Source organism: Heterodontus francisci, chromosome 29 (assembly GCF_036365525.1).
Source record: "Heterodontus francisci isolate sHetFra1 chromosome 29, sHetFra1.hap1, whole genome shotgun sequence".
Taxonomy (NCBI): Eukaryota; Metazoa; Chordata; class Chondrichthyes; order Heterodontiformes; family Heterodontidae; genus Heterodontus; species Heterodontus francisci.
In genome coordinates, this window is record NC_090399.1 from 48,362,944 (window position 1) to 48,388,569 (window position 25,626).

The following is a 25,626-nucleotide window of genomic DNA, read 5'->3' on the forward strand; positions in this document are numbered from 1 at the left end:
CCCTGACGGTAACCCATCTACCTACTTCTTTTACCTGAGGTGTGACTACTTCCCCATAACTCCTCTCAATAACCTCCTCCGCCTCCCGAATGATCCGAAGTTCATCCAGCTCCAGCTCCAGTTCCCTAACGCGGTTCTCGAGGAGCTGGCGTTGGGTGCACTTCCCACAGATGCAGTCAGCAGGGACACTCTTGGCGACCCTTACCTCCCACATTCTGCAGGAGGAACATACAACTGCCTTAACCTCCATTCCCACTATTCCAAATTCCCAACAAATCTACTGAAAAACCAAAAAAAAACAAAAAGTCAAAACTTGTTAGGTTAGCAATCCAACGGACAGAACTTCCTCAATAAAAAGCTTACCTTATCAACACACCAGAGTCCTTTTTTTTGGTTAGAGGAGGAGGGTGGGTGGGAGACACTACACGTGTAGTGTCTCGGGTACAGCCACCACACAAATATATACCTTTTTCCTTACCCAGCAGTCCCCTGGTCCTCCGAAAACAAAAGGGAATTCACTTTCAAACTTACGCTGAAATTGACTTCACAGCTGTAAGCCCGTTCACGCACCTCCATTGCTATCCAAGCTGCAGTCACCGAAACTAAAAGCATGATTTCTTGAATAGACGGTTAAAAGCTCCTGATTGAATTAATACATTGAGCCAAATGCAGGTCGAGTGTCAGTAAATTAATCCAGATGATGAGCCAATCCTTCCGTTTCCTTGAGATCGATATGGACATATTCAAAATCCTTCTGGAGGGAGCGGAGTAAATAAAATGAGCCGTGTGAAGCAATGGGTTGTTTTAAGCGGATCCGTTGTGAGGAGGCTCGGCCATGCGCGGGGGAATACAAGCGATTTGCAAACGCAACGCGTTAACTATTCGGCTTCACAACTGTGACTACTTATTTTTCAACAATTTAAATTCTGCTATGACAGCAAAGCACTGTGGCTACTGGCAGTCTAACCTGTGGACAGAAATGTTGGTAAAACTCAGCAAATGAAGCAGCATCTGTGGAGAGAGGAGTGAAGTTAACATTTCAGATCAACCCCACCGTACATTCTAAGATAAATTCTCATCTCGCTGACTCTGTACAGTATGATTAATCTCGATTATGACTCTTTAGTTGGTTCCGTGATGTTCAATTTGCTGCAAATTCGTCAACTCGAAAAGAACTACAGCGATCCTTGCAATAATCTAAACCCTCTGATATTTAATGGCAATGTAAGATCAATATTCTGCAGGATACTGATTGCAAACAGCAGGAATGTTGTGGTCTGCTCCCAAACCGCACAGACCAGCCTCAACCTCAGTCTCTGTTCCTGCCCGCAGGCTGCTGAAACCTTATCTTGGATTATAAACTGCAACCCTATAAGAGCTAGATGTTCAGGCTGGAGATCAATCAACGAGGCAAAGATCAGATATATAAACAGATTACTTACACCAGAGAAATAATTACACAATATCTATTGGCCATTAAAATGCATCATTATATGAAGAAGACAACAAAAAGTCTTTCAGTCCTTTTCGATGTCTGTGATAGGTGTTTACAGTGGTTTTATTCTGGGCCAGTGGTCTATTGAAATTATCAATAGATTCCCAACATAATGTTGTAAACAAACGCGCCGCTGCCCTTCTTTTGCAGCGCTTGTCTCTCTGGCCGTCCCACAGATCTAAATGCATTGTCGGGTTTCAAGGTACAGATGTACATGAGTGCGAATGGGAGACGGAGCTCGAAGAAGAGCAGAGCAACGTGAAGGCGTAAGTATTGATGGTGAATATTATATTAGTTAATGCCGCAGTCAAGTGACAATGAAATTAAAGGAGGAAATTAAAGGAGTGTTATTGATTGTGGACGGGAGAAAAATCTGGCAGAACAAGCGGAATTAAATTCTGGGGCATCAAGCACAGACATGTGACAGTATTAGGTTTGGATGGAGGAAATTGTTTTTCGTCAGCAAATGCAACGAAGATTGATGTTCGCCGATTATGCGGAGTAGAGAGTTTAAAACAATCAGTGCTGTGACTCGGATTCGAACCGAGGTTACTGCGGCCACAACGCAGAGTACTAACCACTATACGATCACGGCGACGCAAATCGGCTGCCTGTTTGTGCGATGTGCTGCTACTGCAATAACGCAAACGACAATGTCCAGAAAAGATGCTTTTTGGCGACAAGAACAAGATCATACCCCTCAACAACTGCGGCAGAAATGCAGTTGGACACACGCCCCAGCAGCGACACCAGCTTTCATCCATTGCTTCAGACCATTTGCTCAGGCTCTCAACAACGGCATATTTCAATTTCGAAACGAACTGAAAGCTGCCTTTCCTTCTGACTGCCCACCAGTCCAAGGATTTGCATTGGATTGAGGGAATACAATCAAATACTGTGGATCCGAAACGGAGTCGAGTTGTTTTTTTTCCGCAATAAGAGTCAAAATATTCCGCAGCGTCACACAAAAACGAAATGCTGCAGATGCTGGAAACTTAAAATATAAAAAGTGAATGCTGGAGCTACTCAGAGGATTTGACTTTGTAATGAAAAATAGAGTGAATGTTCCTTTTATGTGACATTTAGGAAATTACACAATGACGAAAAAGTTTGACTTGCTAAATTCGCAATGTTGATATCAGCAATTTCAAGCTCGGTGACTCATATGATAGGTGAGGATAACCAACATTATACGAATGAGGAACGCTCCACAGCCTATGGATGGTGGGGTTCATCGTTGCTGTTCCATGAATCTTTCGAAAAATTTATTTGATGGCACTTGATTCACCTTCCATCGGACACCGTTGAAAGCAAACTTACAATTCACATTTCCATCTCATTTTAAATTAAGGTCCAGAGTATCGGATGTTGGGATCATGGAGACTGAGAGGTAAACACCCACTCAGAAAAGTGTAGAAAATGTGAGGCGCCGAAACATACACACAGACAGGCACACAGACAGACCGAAGCACACAGACACTGACAGTCGCGCCACACAAGTGCCAGGCAATGACCAACTGCAAAAAGTGAGTGTTCAATCATCTCCCTTTGACATTACCATGGCATTACCATCGCTGAATACCCAACTATCAATATCCTCGGGGTTACCACTTACCAGAAACTGAACTGGTTCAGCCGTCTCAGTCCTCTGGCCAAAGTATCAGTTCAGAAGCGGGGAATACAGCTCCTGAATCCCCAAAGCCTGTCCACCATCTTCAAGACAGGAAGGCAGGCACCAGTCAGGAGTGTTTTGGAATACCCTTCATTTGTTGGATGAGTGCAGCTCCAGCAACACTCAAGAAGCTCGACCCCATCCTGGACAAACAACGCGCTGTATTGACACCCCCATGAACCAACTTCAACATTCGCTCCTTCCACCACGGACTCACAGTGGCAGCAGTGCGGTTTAAAATCCTGATTACTTTTACAGAGCCTCTGTTGAGTCGCTAGCTCGCTAGCTTAGCTTCCTGCTGCAGTAATTTAAAGCTATTAAAACAGCTATTTTTAGCTGATGGACAGGTAAATGCCACTGCCAGACAGTTTCTGTTTAACAAGGCAATTTAATTCACTTCAAGTTTGAAAGTTCGATGTCAAAGCCCGACTCGCAATTGGAATATAACTTGCGGAAAGCTTACCAGAATTTACCACGTGATCCAAATTCCCAACTTCGCACTCAGACTAGGTCTCCACTTTGACAAAGACTTCACTTCGTGCGTCTCTCACTTGCAGCATGATTTCTTGAATAGACGGTTAAAAGCTCCTGATTGAATTAATACATTGAGCCAAATGCAGGTCGAGTGTCAGTAAATTAATCCAGATGATGAGCCAATCCTTCCGTTTCCTTGAGATCGATATCGACATATTCAAAATCCTTCTGGAGGGAGCGGATTAAATAAAATGAGCCGTGTGAAGCAATGCGTTGTTTTAAGCGGATCCGTTGTGAGGAGGCTCGGCCATGCGCGGGGGAATACAAGCGATTTGCAAACGCAACGCGCGTTAACTATTCGGCTTCACAACTGTGACTACTTATTTTTCAACAATTTAAATTCTGCTATGACACCAAAGCACTGTGGCTCCTGGCAGTCTAACTTGTGGACAGAAATGTTGGTAAAACTCAGCAAATGAAGCAGCATCTGTGGAGAGAGGAGTGAAGTTATCATTTCAGATCAACCCCACCGTTCATTCTAAGATAAATTCGCATCTCGCTGACTCTGTACAGTATGATTAATCTCCGTTTGTCTCCTTAGTTGGTTCTGTGATACTCAATTTGCTACAAATTCGTCAACTCGAAAAGAACTACAGCGATCCTTGCAATAATCTAAACCCTCTGATATTTAATGGCAATGTAAGATCAGTATTCTGCAGGATACTGATTGCAAACAGCAGGAATGTTGTGGTCTGCTCCCAACCCGCACAGACCAGCCTCAACCTCAGTCTCTGTTCCTGCCCGCCGGATGCTGAAACCTTATCTTGGATTATAAACTACAACCAAATTCGAGCTAAATGTATAGGATCAATTTCCGACGCTAAGATCAGAGTTATAAATAGATTACTTACACCAGAGAAATAATCATACAGTATCTTTTGGCAATTAAAGTGCATCAATATATGAAGAAGACAACAAAAGTCTTTCAGTACTTTTCGAGGTCTGTGATAGGTGTTTGGAATGGTTTTATTCTGGGCCAGTGATCTCTACGCTCATCTTACCTGTGTTTCTTTTCGACCACTCTGTCTTCATCCTACAAGCTGCTGATTTTACCTTGCACTGTGCCATGGTTTTCCACATTCTAAAGACCCGTTTTCCAAATACCGTTTTCCTGTTTCACTCGAATTGGATAAGTTCCGAGCCCAGAGGAGAATTGAGGGATGAACTAATCGAAGTGTTAAAAACGTTAAATAAATTGAATAGGGTAGACAGAGAGATATAATTTCTTCTGCCAAGTGACTCAACAGCTGTTGCCATGGTCTGCTGAGTGTTTTCACCAATTTTTGTTTTTCATGTTGTGCTATCACAAGAGCAGTTTCCCTGACTCCACGGAAATTGTGTCAAGGGCCTATTTGCTTTCTTCAGCTCTTCTCACACGCAGGAGCGTTCTTTTCATTTCCACAAACTCGGTTCAATTGGCAGTTACTGAACACGGACTCCTGTACCACGAGAATTCAAAAGTTCTTTCTCTCAGGGCCAACCTGCTCGAATCGCTCCTTATTCGCCACTCGCGTTCTTTTCCTTTATTCTCCATCCGATTCAATCCAATATTTCAGCAGATAAGTTGAATTCGGAACAATTTTTAACTTGCCGCACCGCCCCAGCTTGTCAGCCCATCGCTCACGTACCTCAACTGCTTCGAGAAAAGCGCCAACTCCAATGCGAACAAATTCCAGGTCATCAGTAAGCATTGAAATTATCAATAGATTCCCAAGATAATGTTGTGAACAAACGCGCCGCTGCCCTTCTTTTGCAGCGCTTGTCTGTCTGGCCGTCCCACAGATCTAAATGCATCGTCTGGGTTCAAGGTACAGAGGTACATTAGTGCGAATGGGAGGTGTACCTCGAAGAAGAGCAGAACAACGTAAAGGCGTAAGTATTGATGGTGAATATTATATTAGTTAATGCCGCAGTAAAGTGACAATGAAATTGAAGGAGGAAATTAAAGAAGTGTTATTGATTGTGGACGGGAGAAAAATCAGGCAGAACAAGCGGTATTAAATTCTGGGGCATCAAGCACAGACATGTGGAGTAAATTGTTTTTCGTCAGCAAATGCAATGAGGACTGATGTTCGCCGATTATGCGGAGTGGAGAGTTTAAAACAATCAGTGCCGTGACTCGGATTCAGCCCGAGGTTGCTGCGGTCACAACGCAGAGTCCGTTCACGGCGACACACATCGACTGCCTGCTTGTTTACGTGCTGTTATTGCAATGACAGTAACGACAATGCCTAGAAAAGATGCATTTTGGCGACAAAAACAAGATCAGATCTCTCAACAACTGTAGCAGCAATGCAATTGGACACACGCCCCAGCAGCGACGACAGCTTTAATCCACTGCCTTAGATCATTTGCTCAGGCTCTCAAAAACGGCATATTTCAATTTCGAAACTAACTGAAAGCCTTCTGACTGCCCACCAGTTTTGCATTGGACGGATGGAATACAATCAAATACTGTGGGTCCGAAACGGAGTCGAGTTGTTTTTTTTCCGCAATGAGTCAAATATTCCGCAGCGTCACACAAAAACGAAATGATGCAGATGCTGGAAACTTAAAATATAAAAAGTGAATGCTGGAGATACTCTGCGGATTTAACTTTGTAATGGAAAACAGAGTTAATGTTCCTTTTTTGTGACATTTAGGAAATTACACAATGACGAAAAAGTTTGACTTGCTAAATTCGCAATGTTGATATCAGCAATTTCAACCCCGGTGTCCCAAATGATAGGTGAGGATACTCAGCATTATACGAATGAGGAACGCTCCACAGCCTTTTGATGGTGGGGTTCATCGTTCCTGTTTCATGAATCTTTCGAAAAATTTATTTGATGACACTTGTTCACCTTCCATCGGCCACTGTTGAAAGCAAACGTTCAATTCACCTTATTAGTTAATGCCGCAGCAAAGTGACAATGAAATTGATGGAGGAAATTAAAGGAGTGTTATTGATTGTGGACGGGAGAAAATCTGGCAGAAGTCACGGGTTTGAAGTCTGGAGCATCGAGCACAGACATTTGACAGTGCGAGGTTTTGACGGAGTAAGTTGTTTCTTCGTCAGCAAATGGAATGGAGACTGATTTTACATTTCGTTCAACGAGCAGGCATAGCAGAGAATTTAAAACAACAAGTGCCATGACTCGGATTCGGACCGAGGTTGCTGCGGCCACAACGCAGAGCACTAATCACTTTATGATCACGGCACCACACATCAACTGCACGTTTGTTAGGTGCAGCTGTAGCAATATCACCACCGACAATGCCGAGAAAAAAATGCATTTTGGCGAAAAGACCAAGATCAGATCCCTCGACAACTGTGGCAGCAATGCAATTGGACACACGCCCCAAGAGCGACTACAGCTTTAATCCACTGCCTTATACCGTTTGCCCAGGCTCTTAAAAACTGCATATTTTAATTTCGAAAGTAACTGAAAGCTGCCTTTCCCGACGACTGCGTGCTCAATCTAAGGTTTTGCAGTGGACGGAGGGAATAAAATCAAATATTGTGGGTCCGAAAAGGAGTCGAGTTTTGTCCGCAAAAGACTCAAATATTTCCCAGCTGAACTGCTCAAATATGGAATGTTCCAACTACTGCCACACCTTCTGGAGGGCAGGTTCCATTCCACAGGACATGTGTGATGCAACAATCATCATATTATACAAGAACAGAGGTGACAGTGGGTAAGATCTTTCCCATATGCTTGCTGTAAGTACAAGGAATAGTATATACCTAATTGCCTTGCTTTTAAAGATCTCACAAACAATTTGACACTGCGAGCAGAGCAGAACTGTACTGAGTTTGCAGACGGTTGGCTGTCCAGCAAAACTCCTGCATCTCATCCGCTTCTTATTGCAACATTGCATCGCGCTGTACATTTTGACAGCTCCAAGTCTGACACTTTCAGGGTGAAGTCTCTAGGTTGCAGGCTGGTGGCAGGCCAGGACCCCGCGAGGCCTCCTATACTTACCCTCCCCCCTCTCTGGAGCCGCAGGAATGAGCGGGTCACAGCTGTGGTCGCATGTTATTCTGTGAGGGGGTTTCCCCTCCAAACAATCAGAGCACAGGCTTCCACAAGGTCCGATAGTCCACATCCACATGTGCCGGGGTGTCAGCCCCACCAGTGACACTCAAGTGCAGGGTGTCCAGGTCCCCGATCTGCTGTCTGCCCTCTGATACATCATCTAAAGGTTGTGTTAAATTGTTACATCTCTCCCAGCACCACTAGTCCCTGTATTGTTGTTCAATAGTCCTGCTTGACTCTGGAGCAGAGGTAGGCTGAGGCCTAACAGATGTATATTAGTTAATTTAATGTTTGTACAATTTATAATTCTTAATACACTATGGTTCTCATATCAACAACTTGTATTCATAAAGGACCTTTAACAGAGTAAAATGTCCCGAAGCCCTTCACAGGAGAATTATCAAACAAAATTTGACACCAAACAACATAAGGGATATTAGGACAGACGGCCAAAAGCTTGGTCAAAGAGGTAGGTTTTGAGGAGCATCTCAAAGAAGGAAAGAGGTGGAGAGGGTTGGGGAGGGAATTCCAGAGCTTACTGACTTTCTGAACAGTGGCAACATTTTCTTCCTATCGACCTGTCAAAACCTTTCATTATTGTGAACACCTTTGCTTTATTTCCCCTTAAGCTTCTTTGCTCCAAGGTAACAATCCCAGCTTCTTCAGCCTCTCCACATACCTGAAGCCCTTCATCTTTCGTATCATTCTGGTAAATTTCTTCTGTACTCTCTCTTGAGCACAGACACCCGTTTTGAGGATGTTTTGAGGGTGTGAAAGGTGCAAAATGAACACAAGAACTTTCTTTTTGTTTTACAGTCTATTTAAAGTTTAAAATTTTGCTTCAAATATTAAATTAGGATTAATATTCAAAGCTAACTGTTTTACTGTAAAAATAACACCAGCGAAGTAAGAGGAAAGATCACAGACAACAGCTCCTCAAGGTACAGTTCAATCGGCTCCAGTCTCATCTCAGGAGATCACACCAACTCCACGTACTGTCCATGGGGGATTTCTCCTGGTGCATTGGGACCAACATTCGTGCTTCAACCAATGACACAAACAATTTTGATTAATCACTCACTTGCCCATTGCTGTTTGTGGGATCCTGCTGTGCATAAACTGGTTGCTGAGAACCAACATGGATAACAATTCAAAAGGGACGAACTTGTCTCAGAAATATTAAAAAGTTGTGATACACTGTGTGTTTAATGCAAAGCTGATTCATTTATCCAGATTATTAGCATCTATAACTAGGCTGGAGTTTATTAACATCAGCAGAAACAGACTCCAACGGATATAATAAACATCTTTCAAGTTACTTTTGCATCACACAAGTGCCAAGCAATGACCAAATAAAACAGGAGCGAATCCAACCATCTCTTTTTGACAGTTACTGGCATTAACTTCGCTGAACATCCACTATCAACATAATGGGGGTTGCCATTGACAAGAAACTGAACTGTACCAGCCATATAAATACTATGGCAACAAGAGCAGGTCAGAGGCTGGATATTCAGTGGCGATTAATGCACCTCCTGAATACCAAAAGCCTGTCCACCATCTACAAGGCAAAGTTCAGTAGTGTGATGGAATACTCCACTTGACTCCTTCGACAGCTCCTTCCAAACCCACAATCTCTAACACCTATGATGACAAGGGCAGCAGATGCATGGGAACACCAGCACCTGCACATTCCCCTCCAGGCCACACACCATCCTGACTTGAAACTCTATCCCTGTTCATTTACTGTCGCTGGGTCAAAATCCTGGAACTCCCTCCCCAACAGTATTATGTCTGCACCAACACCACATGGACTGGAGCTGTTCAAGAAGGTGGCTCAATACCAGCTTCTCAAGGGTAATTAGGGATGGACAATAAATGCTGACCTAGCCAGCGATGACCACATCCTGTGAATGAATACAAAAAAGTTTCAGTCCTCGATGTGATTAACAGCAGAATATAACCCCTGCAGTCACTTGTGCACTCGCTGGTGTGTCTGCAGAGTGGTTGAACGAGTGAATCCCTTCCCACATATAGACCAGGTGAAGGGCCTGTCCCCAGTGTGAACTCGCTGGTGCCTCAGCAGGCTGCATGAAGGAGCAATTCTCTTCCCACACACAGAGCTTTTGAAAAGGCCTCTCCCCAGTGTGAAGTCACTGGTGTGTTAACTGAAGGGATGAAGAAGTGAATCCTTTCCCACTCATTGAGCAGGTGAATGACCTCTCTCCAGTCTCAACGTGCTGGTGTGCCAGCAGGGTGGATAAATGAATGAATCCTTTTCCACACATAGAGCAGGAGAAAGGCCTTTCCCCGCTGTGAATGCGCATATGACTTTCCAGTTCATATGGGTAATTAAATCCTTTCCCACAGTCCCCATATTTACACGGTTTCTCCCCAGTGTGATTTTGCTTCTGTTTCGATAGGCCAGATGATTGGCTGAAGCCTCGTCCATTCACTAAACATATGTACGGTTTCTCCCTGCTATAAATGTTGCTTTTTCCTTCCATATTCAAAGGGTAATGATATTCATGTCTTGCTGAATAGAGTGACTCTGTCAGATCTTGATGTGTTGATTGGTTTGAGCTTTATGTGTGTACATCCTTCCTTCTCATACCCTGTAAAATTAAGTTCAAACATGAAGGAGGGAGAGTGAAAGAGAACTCACAAAAACACAAAGGCAAGTTGTGAAATTCAGCTTAATGAATCTGGTAATTTGTGAGGGCAGCAAGAGAAAAAAAATCAGCAGATTGTCATAAAAACCCAATTGTACATGAGGAAAGGGAAGGCTTTATATATCTGCAGTTTTACCAGAACTTTAAAAAAGCCCCCAAATGCAAATTGCACCGCCTAGATGGGCACGTGGAGCAGGTATAGACAAACACCGTCACTTCCAAAATCCCCTCCAAGACACACACCATCCTGAGTTGGACATATATCACCATTCGATCATTGCCCTGGGTGAAAATCCTGTAACTCCTTACCTAACAGCATTGTGGGAATACTTTCACCACACAGGCTGCAGTGGTTGACGAAGGCCTACTGCACCTTCCCAAGGGACAACTGAGGATTGGCAATATATGCTGGTGTTGCTAGCAATGCCCACATTCCCGGAATGATTTTTTAAAAAATCTGGATATATAAAATGAATTAAAGGCCTGTACAGAAATATTTGTTCCTAAAACACTCTTTTAGATTTTACAGACAGTGTCTGTTTAACAATCTAATCTCCCCTAGAATCTTCCTCTCTTGACGGTCACACATTGGAAATGATTTGGCCCTACTGGGCTCAACGGGACTCGGGGTTAAACCCAGCATCTTCTCCTCCATCTCCACTCTAACTCAAACTGATGCAATAAAACAGGAGGCCAAGAGACCGACATCCGCGTCAAATGCCCACCTTCATACAAATCAGCTTTTAATTCTCCTGTCTGTGTTTCTAGACTGTTTTGTGAGCAACTTCTGCAACAAAACAATAGCAAAATACTCGGGTGCTGGAAATCTGAAATAAAAAGAAAATGCTGAAAGGTCACAGAACCTGAAACGTTAACTGTTTTTCTACCCGCAGATGCTGCCTGACCTGCTGAGTATTTCCACAATTCTCTAATTTTGTTTCAGATTTCCAGCATTCGCAGTATTTTGTGTTGGATCAGATGTGGAATTATACACTTGTCCGCCACAGCTAATTAATGGCGACTTCAATGCCCATAATTCTCCGCGAGGCAGAGAGCGTTCTATTCACCGATCAGATTTCCCGTGCGCTGAGTGCGCATGTTCCCCAGGGCACGGCGCGAAGCATTCTGGGCGGCCTCGGTTCTGTGCTTTGTTGCCTGCAGGACTCGGTGGAAAAGGGAGAAGAAATCGGGAAGTGACGGGTAGGATAGGGGAGACACTGTACCAGCGGTTTAATGTTGCCTCCTTCCAGGGGTCCTGGTCGCACTTCCGTCGGACCCGTAGCTATGATTCGGGCCTTAAGAGCCACGAAAACTCCCTGTTGCGGAGGCTGCACACGGCCTCACTGAACATTCAGGAGCCGCAGCGCGCATGATCCGCGTCGATCAATGGTTCCGGGGGTGGCGGTTGGTGGTCCCGCGCCTCCTCATTGCGTCCCTTCTGATGGCGATCGGCCGTATTCTGCAGCGCGGAGCATTTCGGGTAAGGGCATCTGCCATTGTCAGATAACTGAGAAACCCGCCTTGTGGCGCTTCAAAGAACAGTACAGCACAGGAAGAGGCCATTCGGCCCTCCAAACCTGCGCCGATCTTGATGCCTGCCTAAACTAACACCTTCTGCACTTCCGGGGCCCATATCCCTCTTTTCCCTTCCTATTCATGTGTTTGTCAAGATGTCTCTTAAACGTCGCGATCGTATCTGCTTCCACCACCTCCCCTGGCAGCAAGTTCCAGGCACTCACCACCCTCTGTGTAAAAAACTTGCCTCGCACATCCCCTCTAAACTTTGCCCCTCGCACCTTAAATCTATGTCCCCTAGTAACTGACTCTTCCACCCTGGGAAAAAGCTTCTGACTATCCACTCTGTCCATGCCGCTCATAACTTTGTAAACCTCCATCATGTCACCCCTTCACCTCCGTCGTTCCAGTGAAAACAATCCGAGTTTTTCCAACCTCTTCTCATAGCTAATGCCCTCCAGACCAGGCAACATCCTGGTAAACCTCCTCTGTACCCTCTCCAAAGCCTCCACATCCTTCTGGTAGTGTGGCAACCAGAATTGCATGCAATATTCTAAGTGTGGCCTAACTAAGGTTCTGTACAGCTGCAACATGACTTGCCAATTTTTATACTCTATGCCCCGACCGATGAAGGCAAGCATGCCGTATGCCTTCTTGACTACCTTATCCACCTGCGTTGCCACTTTCAGTGACCTGTGGACCTGTACGCCCAGATCACTCTGCCTGTCAATACTCGTAAGGGTTCTGCCATTTACTGTATACCTCCCACCTGCACTAGACCTTCCAAAATGCAATACCTCACATTTGTCCTGATTAAACGCCATCTGTCATTTCTCCGCCCAAGTCTTCAACCGATCTATATCCTGCTGTATCTTCTGACAATCCTCATCATTATCCGCAACTCCACCAACCTTTGTGTCGTCCGCAAACTTACTAATCAGACCAGCTACATTTTCCTCCAAATCATTTATATATACTACAAACAGAAAAGGTCCCAGCACTGATCCCTGCGGAACACCACTAGTCACATCCCTCTATTCAGAAAAACACCCATCCACTGATACCCTCTGTCTTCTATGACTGAGCCAGTTCTGTATCCATCTTGCCAGCTCACCTCTGATCCCGTGTGACTTCACCTTTTGTACCAGTCTGCCATGCGGGACCTTATCAAAGGCTTCACTAAAGTCCATATAGATAACATCCACTGCCCTTCCTTCATCAATCATCTTCGTCACTTCCTCAAAAAACTCAATCAAATTAGTAATACACAACCTCCCCTTCACAAAACCATGCTGTCTCTCGCTAATACGTTTGTTCGTTTCCAAATGGGAGTAAATCCTGTCCCGAATAATCCTCTCTAATAGTTTCCCTACCATTGATGTAAGGCTCACCGGCCTATAATTTCCAGGATTATCCTTGCCACCCTTCTTAAACAAAGGCACAACATTCGCTATCTCCAGTCCTCTGGGACCTCATCTGTAGCCAATGAGGATGCAAAGATTTCTGTCAAGGCCCCAGCAATTTCTTCCCTTGCCTCCCTCAGTATTCCAGGGTAGATCCCATCAGGCCCTGGGGACTTATCTACCTTAATGCTTTGCAAGACGCTTAACACCTCCTCCTTTTTGATAATGAGAATACTGAGACTATCTGCACTCCCTTCCCAAGGCTCATCATCCACCAAGTCCTTCTCTTTGGTGAATACTGATGCAAAGTACTCATTTAGCACCTCGCCCATTTCCTCTGACTCCACACATAGATTCCCATGTCTGTCCTTGAGTGGGCCAACCCTTTCCCTGGTTACCCTCTTGCTCTTTATATATGTGTAAAAAGCCTTGGGGTTTTCCTTAATCCTGTTTGCCAATGACTTTTCATGACCCATTTTAGCCCTCCTAACACCGAGCTCAAGTTCCTTCCTACTGTCTTTATATTCCTCAAGTCCTGGATTCTAATCAGCTGACGTTTGAAATACTCCCACATGTCAGATGTTGATTTACCCTCAAGCTTCGGACGGCTATCCAATTAATTTGCCGCTTCCCCATAACCTGCAGTTTTTTAACCTTTCTAGTATTCATAAAATTCCATTTTGAAAGTTGAAAGTCTGCTTGGTGTCAATTTCAGTCCCATTTACACTCTTTATGTATTGTTTTATGGAATGTGGGCGTCACTGCCAAGGCTAGCACTTGTTCCCTATCCAAAATTGCTCTTGACAATTGAATGGCGTACTCGGCGATTACAGACATCAGTTTAAGAGTCAACGACATTGTTGTGGCTTTGGGGCGAAGGGGGATGTCTGGAGTCAAATGTAGGCCAGATCAGGTAAGGATCAAAGAATTGTTACAGCTGGCTCTCCGAAAGAGCAGTTTATCTAGTACCACTCTTCAACCTTCTCCCGGTAGCCTGCACATTCTTCCTTTTCAGATAACAGTCCAATTACCTCTTGAATGCCTCCAACACACTCTCATGCTGTACATTCCAGATCCTAACCACTCGCTGCATGAAAAACTTTTTCCTCATGTCGCTATTGCTTCTTTTGATTTTGAATCCCTCTATCAAATCTCCTCTCAACCTTCTCTTCTCGAAGGATAACAGTCCCGACTTCTCCAATCTATCTATGTAACTGAAGTTTTCCATCCCTAGAACAATTCTCATGAACCTTTGCTGCTCTTTTTCCAATGCCTTTACATCTTTCCTAAAATGTGGTGCCCAGAACTAGGCACAATATTGCAGCTGAGGTTGAACCAGTGTTCTGTACAGGTTTAACATAACTGCCTCACTTTTGTACTCTATGCCCCTATTAATGAAGCCACGGATGCTGTTTGCTCTATTAGCCGCTCTCTCAACCTGTTCTATTAGTGGACAAATTATTGGAATCCATTCTGAGAGACACGATAAACTGTCACTTAGAAAGGCACAAGTTAATCAAGGATAGTCAGCATAGATTTGTTTAGGGAAGATGTTGTTTGACCAACTTGATCAAGGTTTTTTGAAGTAACAAGGAAGATAGATGAGGTTAGTGTAGTTGATGTGGTCGACATGGATTTTAGCAAGGCTTTTGACAAGGTCCCACATGGCAGACTGGTATAAAAACAAATCTCATGGGATCCAGAGAAATGCAGCAAGGTGGATACAAAATTGGCTCAGTGGCAGGAAACAAAGGGTAATAGTTGACATGTGTTTTAGCGACTGGAGGGTTGTTTCCAGTGGCATTCCGCAGGGCTCAGTCCTGGGTCCCCTGCTTTCTGTGGTGTATATTAACAATTTGGACGTTAATGTAGGGGGCATGAACAAGAAATTGGCGGACGATGCAAAGATTGGCTGTGTGGTAGATTGCGAGGAGGATACCTGTAAGCTGCAGGAAGATATTGATGGTCTGGTCAGATGGGCAGAAAAGTGGCAAATGGAATTCAACTTGGTGAAGTGTGAGGTGATGCATTTGGGGAGGTCAAACAAGGTAAAGAAATACATGATTAATGGAAAAATACTGAGAACGGCAGAGGAAGTGAGGGACCTTGGAATGAATGTCGACAGATCCCTGAAGGTAGCAGGACAGGTTAATAGGTGGTTAAAATGCATATGGAATCCTTTCCTTTATTAGCCGAGGTGTAGAATACAGGAGCAGAGAGGTTATGCTGGAACTGTATAACTCATTGGTTAGGCCATAACTTGAGTTCTGTGTACAGTTCTGGTCAACTCATTACAGAAAGGATGTAATTGCACTAGAGAGGGTACAGAGGAGATTTACAAGGATGTTGCCAGGACTGGAAAAATGCAGCTATGAGGAAAGATTGGGTAGGCTGGGGTTGTTCTCCTTGGAACAGGGAAGGCTGAGGGGAGATCTGATTTAAATGTACAAAATTTTGAGGGGCCTTCATAGAGTGGAGTTGAAGGGTCTATTCACCTTAGCAGAGAGGTCAGTGACAAGGCAGCATAAATGTAAAGTGATTGGTAGAAAAATTAGGGAGGGGAGATGAGGAAAAGCTTTTTCACCCAGAGGGTGATGATGGTCTGGAACTCACTGACTGAAATGGTAGTTGGGGAAGAGACCCTCCACCCATTCAAAAGGGGTCTGGATATGCAACTCAAGTGCTGTCGGGCTACGGACCAAATGCTGGAAGTTGGGATTCGAATAGGTGGATCGTTTTTCAGCCAGCACAGACACGATGGGCCAAGTGGCCTCTTTCTGTGCCTTAAACCTTCTATGATTTCGATGATTCTATGCTACCTTCAATGATTTATGCACATATATACCACATTTCTCTGTTCCTGCACGTCTTTTAGAATTGCAGGTTTTTCTTTTATATGTTCTTTACGTGTTCTTTCTACCAAAGTGAATCACTTCACACTTCTCTGCATTAAATTTCATCTGCCACTTGTCGGTCCATTCCACCAACCTGTCTATATCTTTTTGAAGTTCCACACTGTGATCCTCACAGTTCACAGTGTTTCCAAGTTTTGTATCATCTGCAAATGTTGAAATTCTACCCTGTACATCAAGGTCATTAATAAAGACCACGTAATCCCCAGGGGTGGGGGCATTCTGGCCACATGGATTGTGGGCTTTACACCAAGTGTCAGATCTCTCACAAGGTGAACTTTAGCACCCCTGTTTCCAGCTGCCCCATGTTGCACATGGAATTTAAAGAGTTTCGAAAACTCTTAGTGACGTTTTGTTGAAATATTGTTTTCCCTGGTGAAAAGACTGTTGATCTGTAATTTAAACTTGCTTTTTAAAGAAAAATTTCTGAAGTGTTTACAAATGTGTAATCATGTATCCTTTACCGTTCCTGTTGTTTTGTCGAGAACGATAAAAACAGTGAGTTAAAAAAAAAAAAAAAAAAGGTCATTAATATCTATCAGAAAAAGCAAAGTTCCTAACACCAACCCTCGGGGAATCTCCATTACAAATTTTGCTCCAGTCCAAAAAACATCCATTAACCACTACTGTTTCCTGTCACTCAGCCAATTTTGTATCCATGTTGCTACTTTACTTCTATTCCATGAGCTATAATTTTGCTCACAAGTCTGTTGTGTAGGACTTTATCAAATGATTTTTTGGAAGTCCATGCAGCACATCAATAGCATTTCCCTGATCAACTTTATCTGTTGCCTCATTGAAAAACTATAGCAAGTTAGTTAAATATGATTTTCCCTTCACAAATCCATGCTGGCTTTCCCTAATTAATCCACATTTGCCCAAGTGACTATTAATTTTATCCCGAATTATCGTTTCTGGAAGCTTCCTCACCACCATGGTTAAACTGACTGTCCTCCAGTTGCTGGGCTTATCTTTACACCCTTATTTGAACAAGGGTGTAACATTTGCAATTCTACAGTCCGCTGGAACCACCCCTGAATCTAAGAATGACTGGAAAATTATGGCTAGTGCCTCTGCAATTTCTACTCTCATTTCCCTCAGTGTCCTTGGATGCATCTCATATGGTCCTGGTGCGTTATCAACCTTAAGTACAGTCAGTGATACCTCCTCCTTCTCAATTTTAAACCCTTCAAGGGTCTGAATCACCTCTTCCTTCACTGTGACCTGTGCAGCATATTCTTCCTTGGTAAAGACAGATGCAAAGTATTCATTTAATATCTCAGCCAAGCTCCTTGCGTACATCCCGTTTTTGTCCCTAATCAGCCCCACTCATCCTTGCACCACCATTTTACTATTAATATGCCCATAGGAGACTTTTGGTTTCCCTTTTAAGTTTGCTGCCAGTCTCTTCGTACTCTCTCTCTGCATCTCCTATTTGCTTTTTCACTTTTCCTCTGAACCTTCTATGTTCCGCTTGATATCTGTCAGAAGCAGCCTTTTTCTTCTTCATTTTACTCTCTATCTCTTTTGTTATCATAGAGAGATACAGCACTGAAACAGGCCCTTCGGCCCACCGTGTCTGTGCCAACCAACAGCCACCCATTTATACTAATCCGACATTGATCCCATATTCCCTACCACATCCCCATCTTCCCTCAATTCTCCTACCATCTACCGACACTAGGGACAATTTACAATGGTCAATTTACTTATCAACCTGCAAGTCCTTGGCTGTGGGAGGAAACCGGAGCACCCGGCAGAAACCCACGCAGTCACAGGGAGAGCTTGCAAACTCCATACAGGCAGTACCCAGAACCGAACCCAGGTCGCTGGAGCTGTGAGGCTGCGGTGCTAACCACTGTGCCACCCAGGAGCTCTGGATTTGTTTGCGCGACCTTTCTCCTTCGTGAGAATATACCTTGACTGTGCACGAACTATCTCTTCTTTAAAGGCAGCCATTACTCAGATACTGTTTTGCCAGCCAATCTTTGATTCCAGTTTGTCTGGGTCAGAACCATTCTTATTCCATTGAAGTTGGCTTTCCCCAGTTCCATTATTCATACTCTGGATTGTTCCTTATCCTTTTCCATAGCCAACTTAAACTATACGTTACAAGGCCCACTGTACCCTAAATGTTCCCCTACTGACACTTTATCCACCTCGTTTGCAAGAACCAGGTCTAGCAGTGCCTCCTTTCGCATTGGACTGGAAAAGCAATGCTATAGAAAATTCTCCTGAACACACTCCAGGAATTCTTACCCTTCTGTGCCCTTTACACTACTACCATCCCAGTCTATATTCAGCTAATTAAAGTCCCCTGTTGTAATGACTGTATACTTCTTGCACCTCTCTTTAATTTCCTTGCAAATTTGTTCCTCTTTCCCACTATCTTGTATCCTATAGAATGTATCCAGCAAGGTAATTGCCCCTTTTTTTTGTTCCTCAGCTCCACCCAAATAGATTCTGTCCTTGACCCCTCTGTGACATCCTCCATGGAACTGCTCCCTCACAGAGCCCCTCTTTTAAACTTCACCGATTTTTTTTCTCTAAAGGCATTAGTGAACTATATTTTTTTATAACAATCATTTCCTGGCATCATTACTGAAATTAGTTTTCAAGTCCAGATTTTTATGAATTAACTGAATGTAAATTCCACCAGCTGCTATGGTGGGATTTGAACCTGTGACCCTGTGGATTAGCCTGAGCCTCTGGATTATTAGTTCCATGACATTACCACTATGCCATCACCTGTATTCTGACTGTGGATATTTTACTATGTTAAGGTGCTATGTAAATGCCAGTTATTGCAACCTACAAGAAGATAAGATACAGGTCAGCCATGATCTAATAGAATGGTGGAACAGGCTGGAAGGGCTGAATGGCCTCCTCCTGTTCCTATGTTAATACTTACCATGATGATTTTTGTAATATAGGGTATTAGTAACTGTTGAATGCAGAACTGAGCCGAGTCAGAGTCAGAACCTTCAGGGTAGGAGAGAGAGCGGAGTCATTGAGTGCAGAACTGAACCCGGCCAGAGTCAGCACCTTCAGCAGAGTGAAGAAAATTGACCAAAAGAAAAAATGTTGGAGGTGGTGCAATAGGTTTGGATTTCAGCACAGAGAGGGAGGAGACTGTGTGAGACAGAGATTTCCAGCTTTGGGGAAGCAAGCAAGGAAAGAATGTTCCATAGAAACTGGAATTGTCTGTTCTGAATTTCTATCCTTCAGTGACTGTGATGACTTTTGTAAACTCCTTTTACAGGATATTAGAAGGGGAGCATTTGCAGACAGGCAAATTAAACCAAACCTCATGTCAAGATCTACAGAATCATTTGATTCATCAGGACCTGAATATCATCAGCCTTTGAATGTGGAAGGAGAAATGTTTGTCTGTCCTGTCTGTGGGAAAAGATTTCAAACATCACTGTGACTGGAAAAGCACAGCGACACCTCCCCACCCCGAGTGAGAGTGTTCCAATGCACTGACTGTGGAAAGAGCTTTAGCCAGAATCCAGCTTTAGCTTAAAAAACTATCACACCATTGACAGCGGGGTAAAACCGTACACGTGTTGTGTGTGTGGATGAGGCTTCAACTGATCGTCCAACCTGGAGAGACATAACATAACACCCACAACATGGAGAAACCATGGAAATGTGGAGACTGTGGGAAGGGATTCAATTACCCATCCAAGCTGGAAATTCATTGACACAGCCACACTGGGGAGTGGCCATTCACCTGCTCCATGTGTGGCAAAGGATTCAATTACCCATCTGAGCTGAAAAATCATCGGCGTAGCCACACTGGTGAGAGGCCTTTCGCCTGCTCCATGTGTGGGAAAGGATTCACTCAGTCCTCTGTCCTCCAGACACATCAGCGAGTTCACACTGATGAGAGACCATTCAGCTGCACTCACTGTGGGAAGGGCTTCAGGCAGTCACCCCACCAGATCACACACCAGCGAGTTCACACCGGAGAGAGGTCATTCACCTGCCCTCTGTGTAGGAAGGGGTTCTCTCACTTATCCCACCTGCTGACACATCAGTGTATTCACACTGGGGAGCGACCATTCACCTGTTCTGTGTGTGGGAAGAGATTCACACGTTCATCTGAGCTTCTGACACACCAGCGAGTTCACACTGAGGAGAAGTCGTTCATCTGCTCCGTGTGTGAGAAGGGATTTAATCGATCTTCTAACTTGCTGAGACACCAGCGAGTTCACATGAAACTGAAGGGAGTTGAATCTTCTGTTATTGCTGCTGTTAATCACATCCAGGACTGAACCATGTTCATTCAAACAGTGTTTGTTTCTGCTGATGTTAATAACTGGGCTGCAGTTTAATATTCTGGATATATAGCTGATTTTTTTTCTCAGGGCTTCATTGAACCTTTCAGAACTGCTGTCTGTGATCTTACTCCAGGGATTCCTATCAGAAATTAGTTTGCAATAAACATAGGAACTTTTACTTCAATCCTGAATTGATCTTTGGTACAAAATGTACAATTCAGTGTGTGAAAGGATTCACTGGTTAACATCTCCAATTAGAAAGTGCTGATTAGTCCTTGCTGACAATTCTTGCACATTACAGTGACTGTGGGGTTGGTTTATATCAAAGAGGAGGAAGTTGGTGTCATTAACTGCTGGGTTTATTTATATCAGACAGAAGGAAATGTGTGTCAGTGACTGGGATTGGTTTATATCAGATAGGAGATTGGTGAGAGTGAATCTGGGGTTGGTTAATATCAGACAGGAGGAGATTGGTGTCAATGATTGTGGGGTTGCTAAAATTAGTTAGTTGAAGAAGCGGTTTAATGTAGATATGTACTATATATAATGTTCCTCTATGTATAAAGAGTGGTAGAACAAGTCCAGTAAATCAGAGACCAGCCAGCATGATGACACTGGTGTGAAAGATAATGATATCTGTACTCGAGGAGGTAATAGAGAAACTTGAATTTTCCAAAGGCCTTTGATGAAGTAACTCATGACTAAGGTCAGAACATGTGGAGTCAGGGAACAGTTAACAGAATGGACAGCAAGCTGCCTACAAACCAGAAAACATAGAGTAGAGGTTAAAGCTATTTACTTAGACTGGTGAAATTGGGAAGTGGTGTTCCACAGGGATCGATGCTGGGACTACTGACATTCACTATTTACATAAGCGATTTGCATTTTGGAATCCGAAATACAATTTCAAAATTTGAACGAAAACAAAATTTGTTTACGGCGTGTGGGCTTCCCTGGTTAGTCCAGCATTTATTCCCATCCCTAATGCCCTTGAGAAGGTGGTGGTGAGCTGCCTTCTTGAACCGCTGCAGTCCATGTGGCGTCCCTGTTTCTCATCACAAAGATGTGGTAAACCTACTGAGTACTTCCAGAATTCTCTTTTTATATTTCAGATTGCCAGCATCTGCAGTATTTTGCTTTTGTCTGAAGCTAGGGAATATATGACTTCATTTGCGGAAAATACCTGACTCCCTTTTGGACCCATAGCATTTGATTGGATTCCCTCCATCCAATGCAAAACCTTGGACTCAGCCAGCAGACATCAGGAAAGGTAGCTTCCAGTTAACTTCAAAACTGAAATCAGCTATTTATGATCACCTGGACGAATGGTCTAAGGCAGTGGAATAAAGCTGTAGTTGCTGCTGGGGACGTGTGTCGAATTCCATTGCTACGAGAATTTTTGAGGTTTCTTATTGTGGTCTTGTCATCAAAACGGAACTTTTCTCAGCAATGTCGTTTGTGACTGCTACAGGTGCAGTGGGGCACTAGTGTAGTTGATGTGTGGCGCCGTGATCATATAATGGTTAGTTCGCTGCATTGTGGGCACAGTCGCTTTAGTTCAATTCCGCGTCACGGCAGTAGTTGCTTTAAGTGATTTGCTATCTGCTGCGAGAACGCAATAAAAATTCAGTCATCGATGTATTTTTTTGCTGAAACAATTTACTCCATCAAAACCAAGCACTCTCCCTGTCTGTGCTTGATGCTCCAGAATTCAAACACACCTCTTCTCACAGATTCCACCCCTCCCCCCTCCCCCACACCGCCTTCCATAATCTCTAACCCTCCTTTACTTTCCTCCTTCCATTTCATTGTCACCTTACTGAGGCATTACCTCATATAACACTCACTTTCAATACTTATGCTTTTACATTGCTCTGCCACCACCACTGCCATCACCAGGGCTAGATGAAATGTATCCTATGCTATTAAAAGAATCAAGAGACGAATTAGCAGAGGGTCGGACCATAATTTTCTAGTCCTCACTGGATACAGGTGTGGTGCTGGAGGATTGGAGAATTGCTGACTTTATACCTCTGTTTAAAGAGAGAGCGAAGGATAGACTGAATAATGACAGGCCAGTCAGCCTGACCTCAGTTGTGGGCAAATTATTGGAATCTATTCTGAGAGCCACGATAAACTGTCACTTAGAAAGTCACAGGTTAATGAAAGATAGTCAGCATGGATTTCTTCAGGGAAGATCTTGTTTGACCAACTTGATCAAATTCTTTGAAGAAGTAACAAGGAAGATAGATAAGGGTAGTGCAGCTGATGAATTTTAGCAAGGCTTTTGACAAGACCCCACTTGGCAGACTGGTTGAAAAATAAAATCCCTTGGTATCCAGGGAAATGGAGCAAAATTAGCTCAGTGGCAGGAAATAAAGGGTAATTGTTGATGGGTGTTTTAGCGACTGGAGGGCTGTTTCCAGTGGTGTTCCACAGGGCTCAGTACTGGGTCCCCTGCTTTTTCTGGTGTATATTAATGATTTGGATGTAAGGGGAGCTGAGATGATAGGAAACAGGCGAAGGGGATTAAGGGGTGTATTAAAGCGATTTGTGGTCATTCAGAATGTCACAGAGTGGATAAGAATCACAGGATATATCAAAGAGAATGTGGGACACTCAGGAGGGGTCAGAGAAAATAAGGAACGCCCAGTAGGAATTAATGAATGTAAAGGACCCTCAGGAGCTACCAGAGAGGCTGGTGGGCCCAGAGTTCTTAAATTTTAAACAACATATTTTCTAGATGTCAAAATGTTAATAAAACTGTTTCCCAAGGGGAAATGGTAAAATGGGACCAGACTGGACATTTGGCAGCACTCAGAAATACATTTAGAACGAATACAGATCTCCACTCACATCAATTCATTAGTTAATAATGCAACCACATCGAAATATATTTGCAACGAACAGAGACACACAAACATTGCAACTAACACAATTGCAGCTCACAAGTGCAGGCGTCTGTAACACGGACACACCCAAACATATTTACAACTATCACAGGTAATTGATTCCGAAAAAAGATCTTTAAGTGAATATAATTAAAACAGTGACACAAATCTGGTAGTTTGCATTGACCTTCTTCCAGGCCACTGGAGATAATTTCGCACAAGCTTTGAGCACGAATCCAATGTCAAAAATCAACTTTAACAAAAGGGGCCCATAGCTTCTTAAAATCATCTCGGAGACCTTTCGCAAATTCCAATATACAGTCCCCGAAGCGAGAATCATGCCCTTAGAGTAAAGAGTGACATTGTCTGAATACTGATTCAATCGATCAGATGGTGGATCACAAGCAGAGGTGAATGGGGCATCATTTAGTGCCACAGGAACAGAGAGTGTCCACCTTTATGTTGCTGAGATAGGGAGTGAATCAGGGACGGAGGGTTTGGAAGTGACGGGCTAGGATCTTCAAATCAGTTCAACGGCGCACTGGCAACGAGTGGAATTGGCCTGAAGGCAGGGATCAGGGGTTTGGGACATCATCCAGATAAATACCTGCCCTGTGGCATTCGGGAAATATTGTAGTTTGGGGAACTGGGGTGGTTAGTATGGACCGTGTTGGGGAGATTACATCGAATTGATAAAGGGTGGATGAAATCTACCCTGAATATGGATGGGTCTTCCTCTGTCGCTAGAAGTGATTGTTCATTTTGGTTAGTGTTCCCTACTCCATTGATGGTTCCCGCCCATTGATGGATTTTGTATCACCAATGTGAGGTTCGAGTTTTGAGGTTGACGTCTTACAACCTGGTTACCGAGCCCCGTTTCTGAATTAGACTTTAACTCTGATGTTAATGAGCTTCGGCTTTATTCAAACTCAATATCCTGGGTTCAATGTTCAGCTGCCTGTGATGGAACCTTTTGTTTTCAGCGATAGCTTTTACAATGTGCATAGAACGGAATAGATTTTTTTTCAATTAAAATTGAACTAGAGTGACATAATAACTATTTCGATATTTGAAAATGATGTTCAAACACCTTGACTTCGAGGAATTGAACCCCATTGTCCGCTCCTGAAAGCGCGAATACTCACCCCTTTACGAACGAAGGAAGCAAGCTGCCAGTTAAAACAAACAAGAGTCAACCAAATGTTAGAAGAAGTTGAGAATTTTCCGCACTGCGGTTGGCATCATCACAGCGCAAAACTTCTGGAAAATGCACAGGGATCACTTGTGTTCCGTTCTTGTTAGTACAGCGGTTCATATTTACACCGGAACGCCAGGGTCCAATTCTATTCGATTCTATAATATCAAATTGTATTTATTTTTTTGATAAGAGAAAAGTAGAAGAGTAATCAATGCAAGACGAGATTGGTAATTTTCTTAAGCAGAGACTGTTCAGGGACAGTTTAGGTTCTTATGATACAGAGCAACATCAATTCCGACTTTAACTGAGCAACGTTTAAAAACAGAGACCGTGTCCACGTGACTTTCTGGTTCAGGCGATCGAGGAGTATGGTTCCCATTATTTTCATTTCATTTCCAATTGTAAACAAGTTCTTGTAGAAGTAATCAGTTACGCGAAATAAAATTTCACACCTTTCAACACCACCAGTTTTATTTCATTTTCATTCATCTGCAAGTATTCACGAAAACACCCTGGTCCACTCCTCCATTACCCCCACCACCTCGTCCCCGTCCCATGGCACCTTCCACTGCAATCGCAGGAGGTGTAATACCTGCCCATTTACCTTCTCTCTCCTCACTATCCCAGGCCCCAAACACTCCTTTCAGGTGATGCAGCGATTTACTTGTACTTCTTTCAATGTAGTGTACTGTATTCGCTGCTCACAGTGTAGTCTCCTCTACATTGGGGAGACCAAGCGCAGGCTGGGTGACCGCTTTGCGGAACATCTCTACTCAGTCTGCAAGCAGGACCCTGAGCTTCCGGTTGCTTGCCATTTCAACACTCCCCCCTGCTCTCATGCTCACATCTCTGTCCTGGGATTGCTGCAGTGTTCCAGTGAACATCAACGCAAGCTCGAGGAACAGCATCTCATTTACCGATTAGGCACACTACAGCCTGCCGGACTGAACATTGAGTTCAATAATTTCAGAGCATGACAGCCCCCCATTTTACTTTCATTTTTAGTTATTTTTTCTTTCTTTTTTTTTA

General features: G+C 43.7%; 2 protein-coding genes across 4 annotated transcripts; one reads left to right on the forward strand and one right to left on the reverse strand.

Moving 5' to 3' along the window:
- Window positions 1–9,595: 9,595 nt before the first annotated feature.
- Window positions 9,596–11,837, reverse strand: LOC137346270 (zinc finger protein 239-like). The gene is made up of 2 exons (XM_068009733.1): window positions 11,616–11,837; window positions 9,596–10,335 (listed from the first exon to the last, which is right to left on the reverse strand). The coding sequence occupies exon 2, from the start codon at window positions 10,225–10,227 to the stop codon at window positions 9,874–9,876; it is 354 nt and encodes a 117-aa protein (XP_067865834.1). The 5' UTR covers window positions 10,228–10,335; window positions 11,616–11,837; the 3' UTR covers window positions 9,596–9,873.
- LOC137346269 (zinc finger protein 239-like) lies at window positions 11,512–23,719 on the forward strand. Of its 3 annotated transcripts, none has more exons than XM_068009730.1 (2): window positions 11,512–11,592; window positions 19,485–23,719. In XM_068009730.1, the coding sequence occupies exon 2, from the start codon at window positions 19,966–19,968 to the stop codon at window positions 20,500–20,502; it is 537 nt and encodes a 178-aa protein (XP_067865831.1). In that variant the 5' UTR covers window positions 11,512–11,592; window positions 19,485–19,965; the 3' UTR covers window positions 20,503–23,719. The 3 variants fall into 3 exon arrangements, with proteins under 3 accessions (XP_067865831.1, XP_067865833.1, XP_067865832.1); XM_068009732.1 differs by lacking the exon at window positions 11,512–11,592 and adding an exon at window positions 11,717–11,872; XM_068009731.1 differs by lacking the exon at window positions 11,512–11,592 and adding an exon at window positions 13,857–14,223.
- Window positions 23,720–25,626: the final 1,907 nt, after the last annotated feature.

Bases quoted from the DNA above. Each gene is read 5' to 3' on its own strand.
- LOC137346270 (XM_068009733.1), bottom strand. From the start codon at position 10,227: ATGGAAGGAAAAAGCAACATTTATAGCAGGGAGAAACCGTACATATGT.
- LOC137346269 (XM_068009730.1), top strand. From the start codon at position 19,966: ATGTGTGGCAAAGGATTCAATTACCCATCTGAGCTGAAAAATCATCGG.